Source organism: Lynx canadensis, chromosome B1 (assembly GCF_007474595.2).
Source record: "Lynx canadensis isolate LIC74 chromosome B1, mLynCan4.pri.v2, whole genome shotgun sequence".
In the NCBI taxonomy this organism is placed as follows: Eukaryota; Metazoa; Chordata; class Mammalia; order Carnivora; family Felidae; genus Lynx; species Lynx canadensis.
Genome location: NC_044306.2, coordinates 146,074,745 through 146,093,433, shown reverse-complemented (window position 1 = coordinate 146,093,433; position 18,689 = coordinate 146,074,745). Strand labels below are relative to the sequence as shown.

The following is an 18,689-nucleotide window of genomic DNA, read 5'->3' as shown; positions in this document are numbered from 1 at the left end:
ACTGTGATTAATATACTAAGGGCTCTAGTAGAAAAAGTAGCTAACATGCAAGAACAGATGGGCAATGAAAGCAGAGAAATGGAATCTCTAAGAAATGATCAAAAAGAAATGCTAGAAGTCGAAACTACTCTAACAGACATAAAGAATGCTTTGATGGGCTCAGTTGTAGACTGGACATGCCAAGAAAAGAATCAGTAAACTTGATAATATGCCAGGAGAAGCTTCTTAAATTGAAATGCAAAGAAATAAACAAGAAGGGGGTGTGGGGAAACCCTCCGGAACATCCAAGAACCATAAGACATTTTCAAAAGGTACATCACAGTCACAACTGGAATTCCAAGAAGAGGGAGAAACAGGGCAGGAGAAATAATGGCTGAAACTTTCCAAAATTAGTGACCGACACCAAACTGTCGAGAACTTCAAGTAGGATAAATACCAAAAATGGTCAAAAGATCTGAATGGACACTTCACCACAGAAGAAATAAGCACATGAGCAGATACTCAGCATAAGTGGTTATTAGGGAAGTTCAAATGAAAACTGTAAGAAGATTCTATTACACACCTGCTAAAGTGGCTGAAATTAGAAAGCCTGCTGACCACACCAGATATTGGTGAGGATGTGTTGCTGGTGGGAATGCAAAATGGTTCACTCTGAAAATAGTTTGGCAGTGTCTTAAATGTATCTATTATATGGTGCGGCCACTCTATGTCTACATGTTTACCTAAACGAAAAGGAAATACATATTAAAATAAAGACTTGTATATGCATGTTCATGGAAGCTTTATTTTCTTACAATTCTAGTGGCTGAAAATCTGAGATCAGAGTGCCAGCCAGCATGGTTGGATTTGGTGAGAGCTCTCTTCTTGGCTTTCAGACAGCCACTTTTCCCCCCTTGTATCCTCACACAGTGGAGAGAGAGAGAGAGCAAACTGCCTCTGGTATCTCTTTTCATAAGGCCACCCATTCCATCATGAGGACCTTATCCTGATGATGACCTCGTCTAAACCTTTAGATGACCTCATCTAAACCTAATTACTTCCCAAAGGCCCCATCTCTAAATACTATTACAATAGGGTTTGGGGTTTCAATATATAAATTTGGGGCAGCACAGTTCAGCCCATAGCAAATGGTTACTGGTGGTTGGAGGTGAGGGGAGAGGAAAAAGAGGGAGGGAAGGGTCATGAGGAAATTTCAGGGTAGCGAATGTGTTCATTGATTGTGGTGATGGTTTCATAGGCGTATACATATGTCAAAGCTTATCAAATTATATACCTTAAATATGTGAGGTCTCTTATATTCAAGTATTCTTAAAGCTCTGTTTAGAAAAACAAATCTATTGGGAATACAAATAAATGCAATAAAACTGTCAAGGAAAGGAAGTCAAGGGAATGATAAGCCCAGCACACGGGGTGAAGTTTCCATTAGGTCGGAGCAGGAAAAGGGATGGGTTAATAGATGTACTGTGTGCTTAAATATAGGTTATTATCAAGGCCATAATTTTTGTTTTGGGTAGTGGATTTGCATATGCCTCGCTTATTATGAAAAACAATTTTTAAAGTTGGACCATGCTTGGATCAATATTGAGATTGTGTCACAAGCCATGAATTATGGTGTAACCAATTTGTGCATTTGAAGTTTATTCATATGGAAAAAAGAGAGATTTCAAACAATATTGATTTCTGATTTAAATTTAAAATTTAAATTTTAAATTCCCCACACTTAAAAATTTTTTTTTTCGTTGTTTCAAGTTGTTATTTAAATCCCAGTTAACGTATAGTGAAATATTAGTTTCAGGAGTAGAATTTAGTGGTTCATCACTTACGTAAAATATTTTTCTTATAGGTAACATTTTATCAACAAACTTATGTGCAAGGTGAACACAGTGGAAGATAATTGTCCTACAAGTGGAGTATGTTAACCAAATGGTGGCAGCATTGAGCAAGCAGTGATTTTTAAAAAGGCTAATGGTTTATACTGCAAGCTGAGTAAATTACTTTGATATGATTTACATATTAGTAGGATGGGTTGATCCCTGTAGCCATGTATGTCTTTTCCTATTCATTCCCAGGTGGAAACCGTCCGGAGGTCCCTGAGATCTATAGAATTCCCTCTTTTTGAGCAATTGCTGTCATAAGTAGGTTATATGATGTAACTTGAAGACACCCAGAGTATCTTCAAAATCCAGAATTTCTTGGAACAAGAGTAATTACTTCTTGTACTTTTCACCTTTTTCTTTTTCCTTTACCCTGATGTCCTCATCTATTTTTGAGCGCATTCAGCACTGGTAAAGAATTTACCAAAATCAAAAGACCCTTTGAAACATCTGAATATTTCTTTGTCAAAACCTTTGAAAAGATCTGCTTCTATGATTGCTCTCTGACCCTTTTCATTCATTTACCAGTTCAAACAGCATTTCTCCAATCTGCACATAACTCAGTGCCGGGCACCAGGGGTAAGAGGTAGTTAGGAAACAGTGGAGACGAACTGTCCTTGAGAAGTTGGCAGGCAAGGGCCCCAAAACACATCTCTTCTTTTCCCTTGTGTGTAAGAGAAGCTCATTAGAATAGACCTGCTTGCTCATCCGAGTGTCTTCCTCCGTGGAATATACACCGCTTTGAGGGCAGTATGGCATATTAGACAGAAGTCGCTGTGTCTAGCGCCTAGGAAGCCGAGGGCTTAATAAACCAGGGTGTCTTCAATACCACTAGTGAAGAGTAAGGCAACGTTTGGATCTGCATGTACTCTTCAGGTCACTCAAGAGAATTATGAGGGGCAAAGGTAGCAACTTTTGTGTTATTTGTAGGTTCCCACTCCATTACATTTTTGTTCACAGCCGGTGAAGTAAGCCTTCCCAGCAATGTCCTGTGCAGTTTCTGTGGCTATAGGAGAAAGAGGCTAAGGAAGGGTGGAGGGCCAGATCCACCCCTTTCTGGCCTCGACAACACCTCCTACTCCACCTCCAAGCTCTACTAATTCCCAAATTTGGGGGTGGAGTAGCACAGCGAGATTAGACTCACTTCCCATTCCTTTTTTGTCCCCTCACTCCTCAGTGATGAAACAACTCTTAAATGATGTTGGGCAAGTAAGTGGTAAGCACCTGATAAGTATTTTCTGTCTCGAAACCTTGATGTGGAACCCAAAGGGTGTAATTTAAATATTACTTATTGGCTTGAGAACAGGAAACACCGCTTCCAAAAGTATCTCTCTTATTTACTCCTACAAAATAATTAACTCCTTAAGAGACTATAGCCAAATAATTTGATTAGGCAGACATTTATTCCATTAGAAAGAAGGCTCCAGAGGGTAAGAATTGTGTCTCTTTGGTTCACTGTGTCTCATGAATCTTCAGAACAGTACCAGGCACATGGTGGATGCACAGTAAATTTTACTGAATGAATAAATGAGTGAATTTTCAAGGGCCTTATATTTATGTTCAGAGTGTGGACTTGAACCTATGAGCATAAAGCTTTGCCTGAAATTTCTAATTTTTCGAGTCCTAAAAGGAAAACATCAACGAAAAACAAACATGAATCTTTGACTTCAAATTTATATTTGAAGATATAAAATGCCAGATACATAACAACGTAGATGTAAAGATACTGACAAATAAAGATTTTAGATTTTAATTGTTTTTTCATTATATATATATATATATATATATATATATAATGTTTATTTATTTTGAGAGAGACAGAGACGTGCAAGTGGGGGAAGGGCAGAGAGAGAGGGAGAGAGAATCCCAAGCAGGCTGTCAGCGCAGAGCCCAACGCAGGGCTCAGACTCACAAACCGTGAGATCATGACCTGAGCCGAGATCAAGAGTCAGACTGAGCTACCCAGGCACCCCTCATTATATTTTTAAAGGATGGATGTCAGAGGTTGCAGAAGAATCCTTATGGTAGCATGTTCTAATTGTTCCTAGTTATCCACTGGTTTGGTTTAGTCTCTTCATCTGTAATTCAGGGCTAATAGTCATGGATTCAACAAGTATTGAGTCCCTCCTCTTCCGGATACTGTTCTTTGTGCTAGGAATACAGTAGAAAAAAAAAAAAGAAAGACAAAACTTTCTGTCCTTGTGGAGTAGCAGGAGAAACAGATAATAAAAAGTAAACATAATAAATATGCATCCATATTTATTAGAAGTTAATGTGCTATGAGGAAAAAAAAAGTAGAGCATGGTAAAGAGGATCAAGATGTTGGGGGACAGGTTGGATGTTTGTTGTTTCAACATTTTATTATGAAAAGTTTTTCAAACATACGGAAGAGTTGAAAGAATGGCACATGCACACCCAGATGGTCCCAACCTAGATTCCGTAACCATTAACATGTTGCTATTTTGCTTTGTCACATGACTATCCATTTATTCATTCATCACTCCATCTTGTTTTTGAAACATTTACAGGTAGGAACACACACGTATCCCTAAAACTTCAGGGTGCATATATTCACTGCAGATCAATATTTGTTTTTATGTGAAATTTATATGCCTTGAAGCACACACATCATAAGTGTACTATTTTGTAAGTTAAAAAAAAAATGGGAATTCTCTTGTCACTTAAACCCCTATCAGAATGTAGAATGTTTTTTTATCACTGGAGAGAGTTTTCTCTGATTCCTTCCCAGTCAACCCTGTCCTTACCTTCATCTTCACCCTCTGGGATCCACTGGTCTGGGTTTTTCACGTGCATATTGCCCATGTGAATACCTTCCTTTGTAAAATGCCTGTTTATATATTTCGCTCATTTTTAAAAACTGAGTTATTTATCTTTTCATGATTTAGTTTTGAGAGTTCTTTCTGTACCTGGATACGAGTTCTTTGTCAGGTATGTATTTTGCAGATATTTTCCCCCAGCCTTTGGCTTGGTATTTATTTTGTTAATGTTGTGTTTTAAGAGGCATAACATTTTAATTTTTCTGAAGCCTAATGGATCAGTTTTTTTTTCTTTTGTACTTTATGCTTTTGTATTCTAAGAAAAACTTTGCCTGTACCTGGCACACAAATTAAAGTTTTCACCCGGAAACTATTCGGTTTTGGCTTCTATGTTTAGATTTATAATCCATTTGTAATTCATTTTTCTGTATGGTATGAAGTAGGGATTGTGGTTCACTTTTTCCCCTCATACAGCTAACAAGTTGTTCAAGTAGCTTTTATTGAAAAGTTTTTACTTTCCCCATTGAATTGCTTTGGCATCTTTGTAAAATATCATATGACTATATAAATGTGAATCTGAACCTGGGCTCTTTATTCTGTTCCGTTGATGTATTTGTCTGTCCCTACACCAGTGCCGCACTGTCCTGACCACTGTAGCTTTGTAGCAAGTCTTGAAGTCAGGGATCGTAAGTCCCCTAACTTCATTCACTTTCAATTCCTTCGGATATTCCTGTGCATAGTCATATGGATTCAAGCAGCAGTCAGCCTTTACCACAAGTTCTCATAGAGTTATGATTGAGATTACATGGGACGTACGGATCAATTTGGAAGAACTGACATCTTAACACTAGTGAGTTTTCCAGTCCGTGAACACAACATACCTTCCGTTTATTTGGGTCATCTGTCAACAGTGTTTTATAGTTCTCATGATAGGTGTCACCCTCAAATTTTAAAAATTTACTCCTAAGTAGGGTATGATTTGTAAACTACTGTAAGCAGTATTTTTGAAATTTCATGTTCAAATAGTTGCTGCTTGTATACAGAAATACCATTGATTTTTGGTATCAATTTTGACTTTGCACTCTCTGGCCTTGCTAAATCCACTTTATTAGTTCTCGTGTTTTGTTGTATTGTAAATTCTTTAAGATATTCTACATAGATAACCGTGCCATCTGTGACTAGAGCATTTTAATTCTTCTTTTCTAATCTTAGGCCTCTTTTTTCTTTTCCTTATATTATTACACTTGCCAGGATCTCCTATAAAACACTGGAAAGAAGTGGTGGGAGTGGACACCCTTGTGTTCTTGTCTTGGGGAGGGGAGGGATCCAATATTTCATTATTAAGTATAATATTTGCTGTAAGGTTTTGTGTTTTTATAAATGCCTATCACACTGAGGACTTTAAGCTTTTTGTTTTGCCTTTGCTGAACCACATCTGCAATTTGTGTTTAGTTCTCTTAGCCTTGGATGGGCTTCTTGGAGTTTTTCCTCCTGTTTTTATTGTTCAGGAGTCAGAGATTTGAGCAGAATTTATAGATAATATTTTGAGTCTCCGCTCTGTGGCTTTCTCCTCTTCTGGTTATATCCCTTCAATTTTAAGCTGCTCTGGTAGCCACAAACTTTGTGCTTTGATTCCTTAAGCAGGCAAGACTGCAGATTATTATCCAAATTCTAGCTGTCCTTTGAATTCTTTGAGTGGCGTCCCTTTCTCTGAAGAGGGCCCTCTGAAGAGGCCCACTCTCCTCCAAATCTGCCTGCTTCTAGTGACTCTCCAGGGTTTTCCAGATGGCTCATTTTAAATAGTAGTTGTTTAAAAAAGTTTTATTGAGGTATCATTGGTATGTAACATTCTATGAGTTTCAGGTATATAACACAATGCTTCCATATGTGTACGTATTGCAAAATGATCACCACAGTAAGTCTGGTTAACGTCTGTCACCATACGTAGTTACAAAATATTTTTTCGTGTCATGAGAACTTGCAAGATCTATTCTCTTGGCAACTTTCAAATATGAAATACAATATTATTAACTATGGTGATCATGCTGTATATTACACCAGCAAGGTACAGTGCATGATGGTGTACATTACAACTATAGATCATTGTTTTTTTACATGTGTTTTCCAGTGTTTACAGTTATTGTCTGTGAGAAGTTTGGTCCAAGATAAACAACTTCACCATCCTCAGAAGCGGAGCCTTCTTTAAATAATGTGGTCAGAATAGTCCTTACATATAACATAGAATTTATGGAAAGATTTGAAAGAAGGGAGGGTTTTGGCCAAAGTGAGTTTTGAAGCCTCTAGGCAGACAGAAGAACTATAACCAATGTGGGAAATGCCTGATATATTTGGAGAATAGCAAGAAATGCAGAGTGACACCAAAAGAATAAGACAAGGGAAGAGTAACCAGTATAAGATCAGACAGACAACTAGAGTTTTGGAGCAGTACACATCATGCGGGGTCTTGGAAAGAAGACTCCTGTGATACGATGTGCATTTCAGAAGTGTAATCATGTTGCTATTCTGTGAATAGATTGTATGGATGCAAATGTAGAAGCAGGGAATTAATCGGGACGCTGTCATAAGAATTCACAGGCGAATTAACGGCCACTCAAACCAGACTAGTATCAGTGGACACGGCGAGACTAATGAGGTGCTAGATACATTATAAAGGAATATTCAACAGATTTTCCAATGGAGTGGATGTTGAGTGTGAGTCAAAATGACTCCAGACTTTTTTGGCAAGCAGTTCAGAAGGATGGAATTGCCATCAACTGAGTGGAGAAAGCTATGGGTGAATTGGTTTAATAAGACAAGGTCTGTGCCCTTTAAGGCTCACACTCATAAGCCAGAGAGATAATTAATAACTAATGTTATCAACTAACTGAAATAATGTGCTAAGTACTTTTTCTTTTAAGTCTATTTCTTTCATTTGAGAGAGACAGCACTTGTAAGCAGGGGAGGGGCCGAGAGAAAGGGAGGGAGAGAATCCCAAGCAGGCTTCTCACTGTCAGTGCAGAGCCTGATGTGTTTGGGGCTCTGTCTCATGAACCACGAGATCATTACCCGAGCCAAAATCAGGAGTGGGGCACTTAACTGACCAAGCCACCCAGGCGCCCATGTAGTAAGTACTTTTTATAGCAGCTTTGTAGGAGAGCAGAGGAGGAAAATGTGTCATTTCAATTTGTGATGAAGGAACAGGTGGCAATCGATCAATGTGTTGTTAGGAATGACTAGGGTGGGAAAGAACAGGGAGGAAGGAATTAGTTATGGAAAGGTCATCATGCATTTTACGAACAATAGCACAAAAATGCAAAAGTTAATGTTAAGGGCTTGGGAATGGGACACTGCTTAGTGTGACTAGAGAAAGAAGTCATAATGGTGGTTGGGAAAGAGATGGAGTGCTTGGAGAGGAGGCTTTAGGAAGAAGATATAACCAGGTCGAGGAAGGGATTATTTACTATGCTAATGAGCTTACACTTAGCCAACAGGCATTGAGTCAGTGGAAGGAGGTATTTTTAAATAGACATGTAAAAATCCTTGGATGGAAAGTAAACCAATAATTTGTTCTTTTTTTTTTCCTGTTCATTGTCCAAAGGCAATTAAATGCTAAATACATATAAACCCATACACATATATGGACACACATACATACAACCCAACACACAGTGTTGTGGTTCTATAGACCAGTCTCTCAAGGCAGTCCCTGAGCTGTTCTATTGTAATGTTATGGTTATAATTTGAGGACTTTTTTTTTTTCGTGGTATGATTTAATTACCTCATGATTGTAAATAGAGGTGAAACACAGAGTGAATAATACCAGTTTTCCTATTCATTTGGGTAGGATTTTAAGTGGCTAGTGTTTTGCACATATTCTATGGGTCAAAAATGTTTTACAACCATTGTGAAAAAATTGATGCTATTGAATCTCATGATCGTTTCTTCAAGTCATGGCTCCAAGGGAGAAACTTTAGGGGACTTTAAGTAGCAGTCAGTCAAAAACATGAAATCTATTTCCCTTACTCCTATAAGGAAAGAAAGTATTGGTTGTAAAATACCTGATGCTTTTCTACATATGTTTAGGCATGTATTAGTTAACTTAGGAATAGTGTTGTATTTGGAGGCCTAGAAGAAACAGTGCATTCCTTGGGATACGTTAGGGTTATCAAATGTCTTGATTAGAAGGGATGTGGGGTCCCTTCTGATTTTAATTTTTTTAAATAATGTTTTAATGTTTATTTATTTTTGAGAGACAGAGAGGGATACAGAGAGAGAGGAAGTGGCAGAAAAAAAATGGAGACACAGAATCCAAAGCAGGCTCTAGGCAGTGAGTTGTCAGCACAGAGCCCTATGCGGGGCTTGAACCCAAGAGCTGTGAGATCATGACCTGAGCTGACGTCAGATTCTTAACTGACTGAGCTACCCAGGAGCCCCTGATATTAATATTTACTTTTACTACTTACTTTTCAAAATGAGATGATGATTGCCATCTCCTATCTCTTTTGCTTGGTTTATTACTCTTACTATGTTATTTTCCTTGCAAATGGAAAACTAAAATGGTATTTTGGATATCAGTGTGCTAGTTCTTTAGAGAAAGGAGGTGTGTGTGTGTGTGTGTGTGTGTGTGTGTGTGTGATTTGTTTTTTATTATGTCATTTGGGAGGATGTTAGGCATTCATGATGTTATGATTATTTTAGCACCAACAAGTCCTTTTAATCTGTAATGCTAGAAATATTTAATAGAGGCCTATTGTATAAGTGTCTTATATGGGGAAAACATAGATTTAAACCATACGTAGGTAAACTTATTGAGGCAAAGACTTAGGGCCTGTTTCCAGATCTCATTGGTATTGTTTTAAAATAAAACTTGTGAAATACCAGTTTTTTCCCCTTCACCAGGCCAGCCACTTCTGGCCCTGTAATCGCATACACTCTTATGATTGGTTAATTATAACCACCAGTCAAAAGCATTTTGGCTTACTGTTTTGGTGGAAAGAAAAAGGAATCGAGTAAGAATTTTACACCTTTCCTGATACTGAATCATAATATAGGTCTTCAGATTTCATTTTCCAGACCTCCAAATAACTGACCATTTTAAAATTAAGACTGCTTTTATTTGCTTTTCAGACCACGTGGATGAGCGAACAGTATGCAATGGAATTGCCCCTGAAAAAGATGTAGATGGATTTCATATTATCAATATTGGAAGACTGTGCCTTGACCAGAATTCTCTCATACCTGCCACTGCCAGTGCTGTTTGGGAAATAATCAAAAGAACAGGTTGGTAATTTGTGGTCTACAGGATGGGGGTGCTAAATGCCAAACTGAACACATGTACATTGCCTTGCTGGAAACATCTCCATCCTACTGAGTAAAAGAAAATGATCAGCTATAAAACTTCGGTGTACAGAAACTTATAAAGTGACAAAAGTAAAAAAAAAAAAAAAATCTAAAATAAATAAAATGAGAGATAGTGCCAGGTTGTAGGTAACTGTTGTTGCCCCTTTTGGGCATGAATTTTTCAACTAGTAGGTTTGTCTCCCTGCTTTTAAATTGTAAACTTAATGTATTTTGGTGGACACTTTCCAAAATGAATTCTGTGTGTCCTTACTTTTAGAAACAAAATTTGATGAACATATATGAGCCATCTCTAATGCCCTACATTTTTACTATAGACATTTGCATTTGAATTTGTGCTCTAAATACAGTGATACTCTCTTGGGCCCTTGAGGTGTATAGAGATATTTACCGCTATGTTAAGCAGACCAAATTGCCCTTATGTTTGTAATTGCCCCACCTCTATCGCTGTCCCTTCCATTTCTGACAGCATCTTCTCCTTTCTAACCTACTATTTAACCTGAAAATTTCCAAGAGAAAGCAGATCCTAGAACCACCCTCTTAGGACATTAGTACTTGTGAAAACTTTAATTCCAACTGCTTCATTGTACTTATGAAGAAACCATACCCAAGGAGGTAGAGTGCATTGTATCTGCAGGTTGTCTTTCATCCTTTCCGGGTCCCTGAAAGTTCAGCAGCTCTCTATGGGGTAAAGTGCATGAACTTTGTAAAAAATATGCTTTTTCCCACCTCATTTTGTTCCAGATTCACTGACAGTCTGATTGCCAGTTAAGCTTGCCATTGTCGTACTTTGCTTACTTCATAATTAGTAGTTAATATAGAGTAAGTCTTTGCATGTCTAAATCTTCACGTGAATCTCTGTGTTTAAAAGTAATTTAATGGCAACTTGAAAATGTAGTTTTTTAATGAGGGCAATTACAGAGGAAGTGACAAATCCGAGAAGCATAAAAAGAATATTTATAAATAATGAATGTGGGCGCGTTATAGACAAGCCACACAGTAATTCAAATTTAATTAGAAGTTTTTAAAGAATGTTTCAGTTGGCTGTTCACATGTTTAATTTGCTTCTTGTTGTTGATTCTTCATTTAAATCAAACTCTGTTTTAAGGGATTGAAACATTTGGGAAAAATGTGGTTGTAGCTGGAAGATCCAAGAATGTAGGGATGCCCATTGCCATGCTTTTACACACTGATGGAGAGCACGAACGGCCAGGAGGTAGGTAGGACCTTGGGGATTCCGTGTACTCTTATAATTTTCTTCATTCTTAAAATCATCAAGTAAGGATGTTTGAAAATGTGATTTGGCATATTTGTGGGTTTATGCAGATAAAAATCTCCCCTTATTCTTCATCCAGTGACATGAGCACCTTGAAAGTGAATAAAAGAATTGCTAGACATATATGGCCCCTTTGTTCCTATTACTACTATTATTTTGGCCTTATATACTTTCTTTAAATAATTGATAATATAAACATTAAGAAAAGTGGAAAGCCACTAAATACATAACCACATGCTGATAGCCTTCTGCTGCCTCACGCGTGTGCGTGTGCGCACACACACCACACACACAGTCTGCATCTTTAGGGTTCAATGTACAAATATATAGATTATTTCTCATTGTTAACCTTGGTGAATTCCACTTTCTTGACCTTAAATTTGTAAAGATTTCTTTTAGGATCTTTGTTGTTATAAGGCATATGAAATAATTTTTTAAGCCACAATGCCCTATGGAAAAAGAAGCCCAGTGATATTGCATCATTTATCTAAAATGATGATTGATGAGACTTTTGAATATTACTTTTCCTTCCTGGGCCTAAGCATTTAAATATTGCCACAAATCAAATGGGTATTGGGATCATAGTAAATTAGGGCCTGATAATGACTCCAGGTAAGTTTAAAACCCTTGGTTTCAAGAAACTCTTGGAAAGGCCAAATCTAGTAGTGTGAGCATCATTTTTGTGGTGAACGCCTACAATTCTAGTGTTACTATTCACTTGTAACTTAATCTGCTAGTGCTTATCCATCTGTCTCTTAGGTATAATAAAGATATTGATTCATATTGGCCTTTATGCAATTGTTTCTATGTTAAACAAGGTAAACCAACCAGAAGTTTTTACCTAGGTATACCGTTTTTGTTGGAAAATTTTGTGTCTCTGTCGGTACATGGAGTTTTTTTTCTTCCTTTTCACCACTTTATTTTCCAATCTCATCAATAACATAACAATCAGCGTTATGTTTTTCCACGACTCGTATGGTACTTTCTAATAAACTGTCTTATTTCGTTCTCAGTAATTTTGGCATATATTATAATATTTGCATTTTGCAGCTAAAAGAATGAGCTTTAGAGACTTCAGGTGACCTGCCCAAGGCCACTCAAGAAGTAGTGAATCCGGAGCAGGGAGCTGGGAGCTGGGTGCTGACCGGGTTTGAGAGGATGTACTTGGAGTCAGATCCCTCTCCTGCCATATGCTCTGTATCCTTGGACGAGACATTTAATCCATGCAAGTCTCCACTTTCACATCTGTAAAGTGCAAATAATATTAATATCTCTTTCATGGGTTATTGTGAATTTTAGATGAGGTAAGAATGGAAAGCTCTAATTACATTGCCTGACACAATAAGTTAAGTAAGAGCTTGCGTGGTCCATGTGGACTGTGGCTATTACTATTATTTCCATTATGTGCTTAATTAATAATCTGTGACCATACTAACTATAGAGTTTAGAGTAATATGATCCAAGGTTAATGTATTTTTCACCTTCATTTGAAATTTTATTGTATTTTTCTGGTGGGATTTATGTTTGCCTTTTGTTTTTGAATCAAATCTAGTCTTTGTTGTACTAATCTGTATAAACATAGAATTTATAAAGTCTATAAAGTATTTGATTAGAAATATGACATCATAATACTCCAAATCATATAGTTCATTGCATTTTTTCTCTTAGATATCAATATATTACATGCTGCTTTCTGGATAAATTTCCATTTTTTTTTTTTTTTATTTATTTTTGGGATAGAGAGACAGAGCATGAATGGGGGAGGGGCAGAGAGAGAGGGAGACACAGAATCGGAAACAGGCTCCAGGCTCTGAGCCATCAGCCCAGAGCCTGACGCGGGGCTCGAACTCACGGACCGCGAGATCGTGACCTGGCTGAAGTCGGACGCTTAACCGACTGCGCCACCCAGGCGCCCTGATAAATTTCCATTTTGAATTACTTATTTGTCTATAAAATTAAGTCTATGAAAATCAATTTATCCCTTCTTTATGCAATTTTAAATTGGACATCAGTATGTCCTAGTACATACTAACTTCATAAATATTTTATACTTTGTGTTTTAAAATATTCTCACTTGAATGCATGTTAAAAATTGAATAAAAGTGGAATTGGTTATAATACCGGTTACTTACAGGCCAGGTAGTTAAATTTACATTTCTCATAGCAGCACCTAGGTGCCGTTATAATTACAGTATCCAAAAAGTAATAAATTGTATTAAAAATGATGTTGGGCAGTTTGCAACATGGGTGTTGTTTAATCTCATGCATATTTAATAGGAGTATGGTGACATATATGATTAATATAATGAATTGTTGAGAGCTGCTTACTGAAGATTTGGAGTCTGTGGGAAAGTTAATATTTCAAACGTCCCTGTCTGTTAGAGCAGTAATTATGTGCGGTGACTACAAGTGCATTGTTAGCTAATGGAGATAATGAAGGGGGATTAACTCGGCAAATTCATATCTATAGAGCTGTTCTGATGACACTCACAGTGTTGAGCATTCAGCTCACACTGTATTTCTTTGCCAGAAGAGATTCAGAACCCTAATGATTCATTTGTGTCTTAAAGCCAACGATAATTGTCCTGGAAGAAAAATGGCCATACTGTAATTTGACTTGATTAATATGTGTCTACTCTTGGCTAGCTTTCAGTCTTGATCATGTGGAACATAAATCCCAGCTGTTTGGTGAGAAAAAACTTCTTTTAATTCCTCAAGGGCTTGGAATATTTAGACGAGAATGGCTTGGAATATTTAGACGGAGAATGCGCTACAATCTTGGGGTAAAGGGTAGTGTTGATGCTCAACACAACAGGATGCTGCAGGGACATTACCTTCTGCTGAGGACATGTTATCACAGAGGACATGGCATCTGAGCCGCTCTGTTTATAGCGAGTGGGTGAGAGATGGTTCCTGTCCTTCAGGATCTTATAGTCTTGGTACTAACAGGGGGTGTAGATACAGAGGTGCATGATACGCAAGTTGCTTTAAATTGTAAATAGTCAATGGCACAAAATAAAATTTGGCATCTCTAAGCAAACATTCCATTTGCTTAGGAAAGCCTATGGTTAATTGAAGGGGCATAAAGATACTGACAATGGACAATCTCTTCTCAGGAACTCCACTACTTATAAGGATGCTTAAGTGCCATTGCGACCGCCTGTAGGTCACTGCGTGTTCTTTTAACTTCTTTGTGCGTAGTAACCTACCCCGTTTCACCTTCTTTCAGAATGAAAACTGATTACCATTGGTCTCAACCCAGCGTCTTGATTTTTAGCTTTACGGTGAGGAAGTGAGAGAGTTCTTTAGTTTTGCTAAAACAGAAACTCCTTCAAGATAACAAAGCACCCTAGTGACCAGGTGTTAAGATGATTAACTTGTCGCCAAAAGAATGCAGAACTGGATTTTATTTCAACATTTTTTAGGGTAAATTTCTTTCTGCATATTTTCAATTCTTATGTAGGACATCTCATCCAAACAGATCCCCCCAAATGCCCACAGCATGGGCTCACATGCTTCTCCTTTAACTGAAAGGTTGTGGTGTCACTTCAGTGCCTGCATTGGTGCAGGGACCTTTTCAAAGAGCATTTCGAAAGAATCAGCCCTGCTTAGAGTCCTGTGGGCCCAGAGATCTCTTGATTTCATTCAGGCAATACGCATTTAGTTCTCAATTCTCTGTGAAACGCTGTGGGGAACAGTGGTAGAAAAGACTTAGTTCCCTGGTTTCTGGAAGATGACAGTTTGCATCCTTAGGGCTCCTCTTCCAAAAGAAAACTGTGTTTTCTCAAAGCACTGCTTCCGCATTGGTGTTCAGTGTTTGAATTCACGTCGTCCTTGCGCTGCGACTTTCCGTGCCTCGGGTATAATTGTCATGCAAGGCGCCTCCTACCTGAGTAGAAAACCACAAGACCTTTTGCCAAGAGAATGCCCTTCCTTTGGGAAGATTGGCTGTCGTTGTGAGAATGAACATTTTTGCCAGACTGGGAGCGTTATCTCTCACCTACAGGAGTGCTTTCAGGCGGTAATACAGGAGTGGATGTTCCAGGTGGTGCAGCCGGACATACTATGAGTGGTATGCGTCATTAAGCTCAGTCCAGTGCCAGGTTGGGCCAGGCACTCCCGGGTTTCAAAGAGAAGAGCCAAACAGGAACGCCTAGGAATGCAGGAGTCATACAAAGGATCACACCGCACAGAGTGAGACTCTAAGTCTTGTCAGCAGCAGAGTAGCAAGGTGCTCCCTATCTCCGTGGAATGAACCATTGTCAAACTGGGGCAGGGAGAATGGCAGGCATTTCGGTCTCTGTTCCTCCCGTCCCACTACCCCTGAGTTCGAAACACCCATGGTAAGCTATTGGAGATATACTATGTCTTGTGTTGCCTCTGTGTTGTTTAGGCTTGACTGAATTCCAGCATTGTGCTTGCACAGTGGAAAGCCATAGAAAAAAAGCTGCTTCTTCTAGTCTCCTTTCCTTCTTTTTTAAAAAAGTTTGTTTATTTTGGAGAGAGAGAGAACAGAGAGAGTGAGTGTGAGGGGGTGAGAGAGTGAGGGGCAGAGAGAGGGGGGGTGGAGAGAGGATCCCAAGCAGGCCACGTTGTCAGCCCAGAGGTTGATGTGGGACTCAGTCTTGTGAACTGTGAAATCATGACCTGAGCCGAAATCAGGAGTCGACGCCTCATCCACTGAGCCACCCAGGTAACCCCTAGTCTCCTTTTCTAAGCTGAATAATGAGAGTACTGTTTCATTTTTAATATCTCCTTAACTCAGCCAGCTCTTATATGGAAAGCACTGTATTTGGAAAATATCATGTGTTCTTTTTTTGTTTTGTTTTGTTTTAGCGTTTATTTATTTGAGAGACAGAGGGAGACAGAGCATGAGCAGCGGAGGGGCACAGAGAGAGAGACACACACAGAGAATCCAAAGTAGGCTTGGGCTCTGAGCTGTCAGTGCAGAGCCCTACGTGGGGCTCAAACTCACGCTTAACCGACTGAGCCACCCAGGCGTGCCTGGAAAATATCATGTATTCTTATATCGGACAGTTGGGACAGTTACACTCTTGCAACTAACATTAAACATTATTTAAAATGTAAAGTGGCATCCCAAACTTTCTCTTTCCCTTTCATTTCTCTCTTTCCCCATGACTTCAGAGTACGAGACATTTGTTTTATTGCCAGAACAAAGCGTCCCTTTTCTAGTGTCTGTAAGCCTGATTGTTCAGTCACTCGTAAGGCTTTTGTGGTCTGTTCCACATTGCCTGTCAAGCCACTCCTCCTGTCGGTGTCTTCCTGGCACCTAATGCTGAAGTTCCAGATAACTACATGCTGGTCCCCAAACATGCCCTCTCTTCCATGCCTCCTTGCCCTCATATCGCCTGTTCCCTCTGTAGGGAACGCTGCTTCCCGCCACTCACCTGCTTTCCTGCCCCCCCGCCACTTACAAGATGCAGCCCAAATCTTCTGACTGTATGCATGTTGTATATGCTGCCATCACAATACTATTCCTCTTGCATGTTGATCGTCTACTTATTCTCCTTTCCTACACACGCATAGTAAACATGAACTTCTTTTTTGTTTGAAGTTTATTTATTATTTTTTTTTTGAGAGGGAGAGAGAGAGAGAGAGAGCACGTGCAAGAAGAGGAGGGGCAGAGAGAGAGAGAGAGAGAGAAAGACGATCCCAAGCAGCCTCTGCATTGTCCGCACGGAGCCCGACCTGGAGCTCCATCTCACAAACTGTGAGATCATGACCTGCATTGAAATCACGAGTCAGACGCTTAACGCACTGAACCACCCGGTGTCCTGGGAAACATGAACTTCTTAATGACAAATATTTGTCTCTGGCTTTTTGTAGCTCTGAAATTTAGCACAGGGCTTGGCATATAATAAGGCAACTGGGCAGTCCACCAAGAAAAGTTTATTTAGTGTTTCCTGTGTGTCAAGTACTGTGCTAATATTGTAGACAATAAAATTATAGGCTAGGAATTTAAAATAAAACATTGTTGTTTACTGAAAAAGAAAATCCCTGTATATTGGGAAGGAAGAGGTAGGAGAGAGAAGTGGATAGGTGCTTACCACACCTGAATTCCTTCATATTTTAAAATTACAGGAGTTTAGGGGTGCCTGGGTGACTCAGTTGGTTAAGCGTCGAACTTCGGCTCAGGTCATGATCTCACAGTTCCTAGGTTCAAGCCCCAGATCAGGCTCTGTGCCGACAGCTCAGAGCCTGGAGCCCGCTTCAGATTCTGTGTCTCCCTCTCTCTCTGCCCCTCCCCCATTTACACTCTGTCTCACTCTTTCTCTCAAAAATGAATAAGCATTTAAAAAAAACAATTAAAAAAATAAAATTAGAGGAGTTTATATGAAATATAATTTAAGATGCTCTTCCCCCCCAAGAATCAGATCATAGCGGGAAGAGTCAGGGGAAAGAGAGAGATCTCCTGTCACTGGAAGGGAGAGAGGATATTGCTGACAGCATTAATTGAAAGAGGTCACAGTGTTTTTCCAGGGAAAACATTTAGGATGTATCATTTTCTTTAGACCAACTTTCCCCCTGCCTCAGGCTACTGACAGATACTGCCTCTTCTTACAGAGGAGCTGGTTTCTTTGTTACTAAGCGTGGGGAATAAGAAGGCGATTAAACCAGCTCTTGATCTGTCCTCTTGAACTTACCATCTGGTAAGAAAGACAACCATGAAACAGTTAGGTATGATGACTGATCACTATAATTGTGCAAAGTGCTGCAAAAGAGAGGTAGAGCTTTCTATAATGAAAAATTTGGCTGTAGGAAGGAGTGAATGATTTCTAATTATATTTCTAATTGTGTGAATTCGATACCCTTTTATTGTCTACCCTCCTGTTACGATTCTTCCCTTCAGACCAAAAAACCCACCTGAGAGGCAAAACCAAATATATCTTCTACTTGAAATTATTAAAAATTTCTAAATGTGGAAGAAAAACTCATTCTCTTCAAATAATAATTCATACCATGAATATAAATGATGCTTTGGTGATTAAAAAAAAATAAAGTCAATGCCAAGAGGGTTCTCGTACAACGTACTAAATATCCTTAAAAGAGTGTCGGCCTTTATTCTGTTTGATCAGGAAATATCTCGGAAGTTCTCCAATTTTTTGTTCTTACAATATGTTGCTCTTCTTATTCCGAGGTCTTCTTCTATTCCCATCGTGAACGTTTCTTCAGGCTCTCTGGACTTTCCAGCACTGCTTCTCTTTGCTCCCTCCCTCCTTATTCTGATTTAACCCCTTACCTATCATCCTTCAGCCTTGCAGATAGGAGTGCTCCCTCCTCCTCACGTATATACAGCTCAACTGAGATGTAGCCTCTTGATCAGGCTTCTCTGATAGCCTCTCCTACCGTTTCACACCCCCCACTGTGGAGAATCTGAAGAAC

The 18,689-nt window shown here is 38.9% G+C and overlaps 1 protein-coding gene across 2 annotated transcripts in view; it reads left to right on the top strand.

The window, feature by feature from the left end:
- MTHFD2L (methylenetetrahydrofolate dehydrogenase (NADP+ dependent) 2 like) overlaps window positions 1-18,689 on the top strand; it is a 139,139-nt gene that overhangs the window by 33,138 nt on the left and 87,312 nt on the right. For both annotated transcript variants that reach the window (XM_030313682.1, XM_030313680.1), the window contains 2 exons: window positions 9,779-9,931; window positions 11,118-11,225. In XM_030313682.1, coding sequence (XP_030169542.1) covers window positions 9,779-9,931; window positions 11,118-11,225 — 261 coding nt within the window. The remainder of the gene's footprint in view (window positions 1-9,778; window positions 9,932-11,117; window positions 11,226-18,689) is intronic.